The 7,852-nt window shown below is 36.9% G+C and overlaps 1 protein-coding gene across 2 annotated transcripts; it reads left to right on the top strand.

The window, feature by feature from the left end:
* The first annotated feature begins 1,518 nt into the window (after positions 1 to 1,518).
* Positions 1,519 to 4,617, top strand: LOC149218819 (cationic amino acid transporter 6, chloroplastic-like). Of its 2 annotated transcripts, XM_089382476.1 has the most exons (5): positions 1,519 to 1,630; positions 1,787 to 2,182; positions 2,273 to 2,495; positions 2,799 to 3,475; positions 3,585 to 4,617. In XM_089382476.1, exons 2-5 carry the CDS (start codon positions 1,801 to 1,803, stop codon positions 4,181 to 4,183), a joined length of 1,881 nt encoding a protein of 626 aa, XP_089238602.1. In that variant the 5' UTR covers positions 1,519 to 1,630; positions 1,787 to 1,800; the 3' UTR covers positions 4,184 to 4,617. The 2 variants fall into 2 exon arrangements, with proteins under 2 accessions (XP_089238602.1, XP_089238603.1); XM_089382477.1 differs by having other exon boundaries at positions 1,563 to 2,182; positions 3,651 to 4,617.
* The last annotated feature ends 3,235 nt before the right edge of the window (positions 4,618 to 7,852 follow it).

Below are 7,852 nucleotides of genomic sequence, written 5' to 3'. Positions count from 1 at the left end.
TTATTTTTGATTAATTAAGAATTTGATTTTTCTACAGGTAAAAAATAGGTTAATAGGTTAAAGATATAAGATTTAGATTTTTTTTAAGAAATAAAGAAAGATTTGGATTTTTTAAAAGTAAAAAAATAAATTAATGATCTAAGATTTAGAAACATTTGAGTGAAAATCACTAATAAAATAATTCTAAATTCTAATAATAATGAAAAACCAACTTACATTCATAAACAACCCATTAATAATAACTATCCTTTTACTAATTTAACAACTAAATTATAATAATTTAATAATAACTATCCTATTACTATTTTAACAACTAAATTACAATAATTTCTTTTATATATTCCATCAGTAACTATCAACTTTCCCATGTAGATAGGCAACCACGACGACTCGTAACTTTCCACGTAACATAATATATACCTCGACCATTTCCAAATGGTAATATCTATTAGGTTTGATCATAGTGGGCGAATAGGTTTGGAATTTTAAATCTTTTTATTTGTCAACTTTCTTTTTTATATTGATTTTTTGGTATTTTTCCCCATGAAGCCTAGAGTGTCACGACCTTGGAGAAGAGACATTTCCAAGTGGTACATAAATAAAATTTATCATATCAGGGTCGGGAGTTAGGTTTGGATTTTTTATTTTTTTATTTTTTTATCTAACAGTATTATAATAATTTTTATCATTTTATTTTATTCAATATGAGAAAAAAACTAGCTATTTTCACCCACTAATTAAGATAATCTCGATTAATTTATATTTCTAAAATATTATTAATTATTTTCTCTGCTTAAGAAAAAATATATTCAATAATTATTGTTTATGATATTTTGAATTAAAATTGTGTTATATTTGCAAAAGTTAAACACTAAATTAACTGCATAAATAATATGGAATGATAAACCATATATGACTAAGCTACTCCCTTACCATTCATATAATTAAGAAACGATATTAAAGAAAAAATTAATAAAATTATCTGTAACATATCACATCGTAAGTTACAAATATTTTTTAATTAATAAGAAACAAAAGTACAGGTTCGGTAAAACGTCAAATTCAAATTCCAGGCCTGCCCGGAACGTTCCCTATCATCATTATCGGAGCGGAATCTCGTTGCATCGGACTTGGCGCCCTGCCCGACATTGATTGACCGAGGCCGCACTATGACACGTGTGATCAGAAGAACAGAGCCCGTTGCAACGATCGGCGGCATAATCCGGGAAAGCCACAGAAGAACGGCGCCGGTTGCGACTATCGGCGGCATAAAGGGAGAAAGTCGTCCATCTGTGGTGGACGCCCTCAAACAGGGTGCTTAATGATCGCCGCTAGTGACAACAGCAGGGAATAGATAAGCCAAAAAAAGGGTCGTTGTTTATTTATTTTAAAAGCTTAAATTACGACGGCCAGGGCAGCAGAATTATGGAAAATAGTGGATCGACGTTAAGAAATTAAATCATTACTAAGTGTGGCAGTTGTCGGGCTTTTCCAGGCCGACTTTTAGCGGCTGGATGGCTGACTTGTGCGCTAAAATAATTCGTAGTGGGGTTTGTTATTTTTCTTATATTGTATTTGGTTGTGGGTGCGAGGGGAGAAAGACCAGGTTTTCTGTTACTTCCAAACACAGGTAAACCCACCTTCTTTTCTTCCCTCTTTTTCCTCGGCTCTGTTCTATCTAGGTTTGCAAAGATTTCTGTCCACTGCACAAATCTGGGAACGCAGCAATTTTATCTCATTGCTCTCACATAGTCTCATCCTTCTCCTCTTCTCCTATGTAAGCCAGATTTGTTACAAAGAATGGAAGGGAGGGGAGGTTCCTTTTCGAGTCCGCAGGCCTACGCTGCTGCATTGCTGAAAACACCGAGACGGCTGTTGCGACGTGTGGGAGCTGTGTCGAGTTGTGAGGAGGAGTTAACGCGAGTGAAAGCCCAGTCCGGCGCAGAAATGCGGAGGAGCTTGCGGTGGTATGATCTGGTAGCCCTGGGTATCGGAGGCATGTTTGGGGCTGGCGTCTTCGTTAGCACGGGCGATGCCGCTCGAAATGTCGCGGGACCAAGCATCATCCTTTCCTACGTTATAGCTGGCGTCTCCGCTCTTCTTTCTGCCTTATGTTATACCGAGTTTGCTGTCGCCATGCCTGTTGCAGGAGGAGCTTTCAGTTATCTCAGAACCACATTCGGTATGTCTCGTTCATTTCTGATCCTTATTTCTTTCTTTCCGCGTGTCACATCAAATAAAGAATTGCTCAATTGCGGGTGTTTCTTTACAGGGGAATTCCCAGCGTATATTACTGGTGCAAATCTGATAATGGAATATGTTGTTTCCAATGCTGCTGTTGCGCGAAGCTTTACTTCTCATCTCGGCTCTGCAATTGGTTTACAGGATGTCAATAAATGGCGCTTCACGGTGCAGGGCTTGCCAAAGGGCTTCAACGAGCTAGATCTTATAGCAGTCGCCCTTATTATTGTACTCACAATATGTATTTGCTACAGGTTTTTATTCTCTCATCTTTTCATTGTTGTTATTTTTTTCAATGGAAAAATCGTGCCTGGAACAAGCATACATAGTATTGTTCAGGATTAGACTTCACACATAGTCTTGTTCAGGTTTAGACTTCACAGACATACATAATCTTGCTTGGATTAGACTTCACAGACATACATAATCTTGCTTGGATTAGACCACAAGTCTAGTGAGATCAAATTTTCCGACATGACCACATCCATGAGACTGGTTATGCTAGGATTATTTGTGGGTTAATGGTGTCTGATCATTTATGTTGATCTCACTGGCAGCACAAAGGAGAGCTCGGCTGTTAATATGGTGCTCACCGTGCTGCATTTGGGATTCATCTTGTTCATCATCATAATCGGTTTTGCCAAGGGACACGTTAAGAACTTGACAGAGCCCGCCAATCCGACGAGCCCGGGGGGTTTCGCACCGTATGGGGTAAATGGGGTGTTCAATGCTGCGGCCAACGTTTACTTTAGCTACATTGGGTACGATGCGGTTTCGACCATGGCGGAGGAAGTTAAATATCACGCCACAGATATCCCAATCGGGGTCTCCGGTTCTGTCATTATAGTCACTGTGCTCTACTGCCTCATGGCTACAGCATTGTGCACATTGGTTCCATATGATATGGTACACAATCTTCTAGTTGGGCTATCTGTTTGTATTTTTTTGCGTTTGTGGGTATCAGATATATGTTTGATGTTCTTGTTGGTGGGCTTTGTACAGATAAATATAGATGCCCCATTCTCGATGGCTTTCAAGAACGATCCCGGTTGGGGATGGGCATCAAATATAGTGGGTGCGGGTGCGAGTTTGGGGATTCTAACGTCGCTACTGGTGGCGATGCTGGGACAGGCACGTTATATGTGTGTCATCGGGCGTTCCCATGTGATCCCCCACTGGTTTGCCAAAGTCAATTCTAGGACTAGCACACCTGTTAACGCATCCATCTTTCTCGGTTAGTCTTCGATTCTGGTTATTTAATCTTATGATGATTGCATAACAAGCTCACTCAATTCGTTGTGGTCTTGCTTTTGTTTACCCACTTTCAATGTCTTATTTTGTAGGAATCTGCACTGCGGCCATAGGGCTATTTACTGACCAGCAAATTTTAATGGACCTGATATCCATAGGGACGCTCTTTGTGTTCTACATGGTGGCCAACGCTCTCATTTACAGGCGCTATGTTGTTGTCGGGGAGAACACGAGTCCGTGGCCGACGCTCGCATTCCTTTCAGTGTTGTCTTGGATAGCCATCGTGTTTGTCTCTCTGTGGCAATTCCTAGGGGGGCGCGGGAACTCATGGTGTCTTGCCATCTGCGGCCTCGGGGCCATCGTGCTCACGTATGTTTTCTCGGCGCTAGTTCCACAGGCTAAGCAACCACGAGAGTGGGGCGTGCCCTGTATGCCCTGGATTGCCGCTGCTTCCATATTTTTCAACGTCTTCTTAATGGGTTCTCTGAGCAAGGAATCATACATGCGATTCGCAATCTTCTCCGTTGTTGCCATAGTATTCTATTTAGTTTACAGCGTGCATGCAACCTATGATGCCGAATGTCGGGTGGCATCGTCAGCGCTTGGACCGCCGGGCGCCCTGGAGGTTTATTTTATAGCGCTGAATACACTGCCAGAGTCGAAGACGGCACAGATGAAAGTGTTGAGCTGAATTCTTCAAGGTGGTTCCGTAACCCGCACCATGAGGGTAGGCTGTCAAGAATAATTTAACAAACCTCCGCTGACAGATACCTACTTCTCGTTTTTGGTCGGGCGTTACAAGAAAAAAAACATGCTTAAGGGCCGCGTAAGCACCTACCTAAGAGTTATGTATAAAACTCTAATTTGAAATGAGCATGCTCATGGCATTTCATTAAAAAATGCGGAAAAGGGGAGGGAGGACCACTTCGATTATTGCTCTCTGTCGACAGTTTAGACGGGAAAACCATAAAATATTTCAATTGAGAACTTGTACACAGGTTGAGGAAAACTGGAATTGCAATCAGGCCGTCAATCTGATCTGTGAATAAGGCAGTCGGTCGGTGAGCCAGAGTGATTTATTTTGATCCTTTGTAACTTATTTTTGATTCATTTTTTTTTTTAATTTGGGGGTGTATTTTTTAAATTGGTTTTGTTGGTTTTTTTTTTTTTTTTTAATTTTAAGAAAATATAAACAATAAATCAACTATTAATTTTGATATTAATGGGTCTGGAGTATGCCCTAAAATTATTTTTGTTTGGCTAAAAGTTAGTAAGGAAACAGGTTAACCCCCAAGATCTAGAGGTATTTGGAGTGAAACCTGCCTCTTTAAGGACTGTCAATGGGTTATTCTAGGTGGTGTGGTTTTCTTTAAATAACTATAACACTTAGATATGGTTGTACTCACCGCTGGTTTGACAACTGAGTTATGATAAGTTTTCTCACCTGTAATTTTTTTTTTTAATATTAATACTTAATCTAGTATTTCAAATAGGTTAGGCAGAAAGAAAAAAAACTCACTGAACAACAACCTCACTGATATCTATTTATTTAGTCAACACCATGATTTCCACAACTTTTGATAAAACATTCCAACCTAATGTTTACAACTCTTTCAAATTTTTGGCAGCAAGGCTGTAATTTTATAACATATTGTATGCAATTTTATAACCTATTGTATTCTATGTTTAGTGCATGCTATGCAAAAACAGATAATGAACTCAGTTTTTATGTTATCATGTATTATTTTGGACTAAAAAGTTAAAAAAATACTCTTTCCAGAGGTAGTCTAGTTTCCAGTGACATTTATACATGAAGAAGATTAATATTAAATATATATTAATGTAATTTTTATTAGAATCAATATAATTTTATAAGTTACACAATATCATTTTTTTGGATCAATAAAATTAACTAGATCTCTGTTCAAATTTTATTGTGTATATGACCTCTTATGATCTCGGTTTAAGGAGTAGATTTTTTCTTTCGGATAATTTTGGCTCTTGCTAAATCATAAGATGTAATATATCTGAATTACAGGTTGTTGGATATACTCTTGGAATTATAAAATAGTCATGTGGTTTGATCCTAAGTTTCACCCAGAGTTACAGGTTGTTAGATATACTCTTGGAGTTATAAAATATCCTAAGCTTCGCCCAGACTTACAGGTTGTTAGATATACTCTTGGAATTATAATATATCTTCACCAGAATTAATTAAAAAAATTAAAAATTCACCACAGTAACAAAAGTAAAAATAAAAAAATGAAGCGGAATTGTGAGTCATTTTGTTTTCTGAAAAAACCGAGTTGGTTCGACGACCAATATATTATGAGCAAGGTATGGACTGGGTGGGTGTTGTTTGACCATTAATGCCGGTTGCAAACGGTAGAATACAGCTCACAGTTAGTTGTGTTATTGTATGCACCTTCCAAATGGAAGGGATATGTTGAATCTCCAAGTTCCAAGCAGCCACTGGCATGGCCAGTGACCACAGACTTTGTCATATCATGTGATTTGCCCTTAGCATTGGGGAATTAGCAGAGACAATTAAGAGATGCCGCTCAAGATGGGGAACTGAATGAAGAATCTGAGCGAGTCCGATAATGCTCTTTGTAAAGTGAATACTCCCTTTTTCGGTTTTCTCGAAGACGTTGTGCAACCATTTTATATTTATTTTGGAGTTTTAGTGGAATCCGACTCAGTGTTACCATTTTAAATAAATTATAGTTCAATATTTATGAACGACAATGCCCTGACATGTCTTCTCTTCTTTTTAAGAATTGAAATAACTCGAAGGCGTTGTGTAACTATTTTATATTTTGGAGTTTTAGTGGAATCCGAGTCATTGTTACCTTTTTTAAATAAATTATGGTTCAATATTTATGAACGACAATGCCCTGACATGTCTTCTCTTCTTTTTAACCATTGAAAAAATAAAAACCTTAATTATTGTGTTGTGGTTCATGGATTAATAGGTGAAGAAATATACACCTGAAGGCTGTAGACAGTAATTTTATGGGGTTGAATAGTGGTATTTGCATGAGTACAATTATTTCACATGAATATAATACTTTGAGCTTAAGTTGATTGCAGCCAATATTGGGTGAATTTGCAATCGACTTAAGGATGCCCAATATAATATTAATTCCTTGTTCACTATGCGAGCTTGCGTCTTGGTATCTCTTTCTCTTCTAGATATATGGGATTGCACTAAACTATCATGGTGAGTGTAACTATGAGCTTGTCTCATGGCCTCTCTCTTGCTATTGGATTTAAATGATTTAAATTAATAGGGTTGTACTAAATCACACGGTGAGTGTAACTATGGACTTGTTTCATGGCATTTTTTTATTACATTTAGATTTATGAAATAAATTATTTGAGAGTCTACCTATAAGTTGTGAGGATTTAGTTTATTGTATGTGAAGGTGGCTAATATTTACTTTGTTACGTAGTATTTAATGTTGTTACATAATATTTAATATTGATGTAGGTGGTATATAGATCCTTAGATTTGAATGGTGTTAAATTTGATGGCTTATATACCATGCTCTCTAGCATTAAGTACTATGTTTAATGATGCATAAGGCTTGCCATGTTTGAAGCTTCGTCCTAGTGCTCCAAAAGCCTCTCAAAACATGTTTAGAGGTCTACCTTGCTATCTTATACTTATTTCTATAAATGGAGGCTAACACAAATTAGATTCTCATTAAACACAATAAATTGCATAAATGAGTATTTATTATTATTTTATATAAAACATAAGGATCCATTCTAAGTTGCCATGTTGTTCTTCTAAGCTTGTAGCCTAGAAGATAAGGCTTTTAGGTGATGGAAGTAGGGAGAATCTTGCTAACATAGGGGTTGCAAGTCAACTTAGTACAATGACATAACAAAATCATGAGTTGAAGTGTTTCTTTCTTATTACAACGAAGTATTTGGATTCGTAACTCCTAGATAATGTTTCTTATTACAAAGAAGAATTTGGATTCAATAACTCATCGATAATTTAGGTGTTTAGCATGGAGTAAGCTCACCTAAAATTTGGGATTAAGTGAAGATAACTTTCTTAGGCTCGATATTGTTTGTCAAATAGATTTAATCCAATTCAACTAAGTGATAAGTGATGTATTTAGAAGAAACCTTGTAGAATTATTTCAACTACACATTAAAAATTGACTATGAAATTTACCAACAATACATATAAGTTGGTTTGTATTTATTAAACTATTCTATAAATTAGTGTAGATATTCCACTATGCAACTTAACATAATAAATATGAATATGCTATTAGAGATAAAAAGAGGTTATACTTCACTATGTAGTGGTTACCTATTATCTAAGTTAGAATATAAAGCA

The sequence above is a fragment of the Pinus tabuliformis genome, chromosome Q (assembly GCF_031772625.1).
Source record: "Pinus tabuliformis cultivar Carrire ecotype Pingquan chromosome Q, CPIR1, whole genome shotgun sequence".
NCBI lineage: Eukaryota > Viridiplantae > Streptophyta > Pinopsida > Pinales > Pinaceae > Pinus > Pinus tabuliformis.
The sequence above is the reverse complement of the archived record's forward strand: the minus strand, read 5'-3'. Positions and strand labels throughout refer to the sequence as shown.

Excerpts from the sequence above, each read along its gene's own strand:
- LOC149218819 (XM_089382476.1), top strand. The coding sequence starts at position 1,801 with ATGGAAGGGAGGGGAGGTTCCTTTTCGAGTCCGCAGGCCTACGCTGCT. Across the intron at positions 2,496-2,798 it reads ACAATATGTATTTGCTACAG|CACAAAGGAGAGCTCGGCTG; the intron begins GTTTTTATTCTC and ends TCTCACTGGCAG. Across the intron at positions 3,476-3,584 it reads TAACGCATCCATCTTTCTCG|GAATCTGCACTGCGGCCATA; the intron begins GTTAGTCTTCGA and ends CTTATTTTGTAG.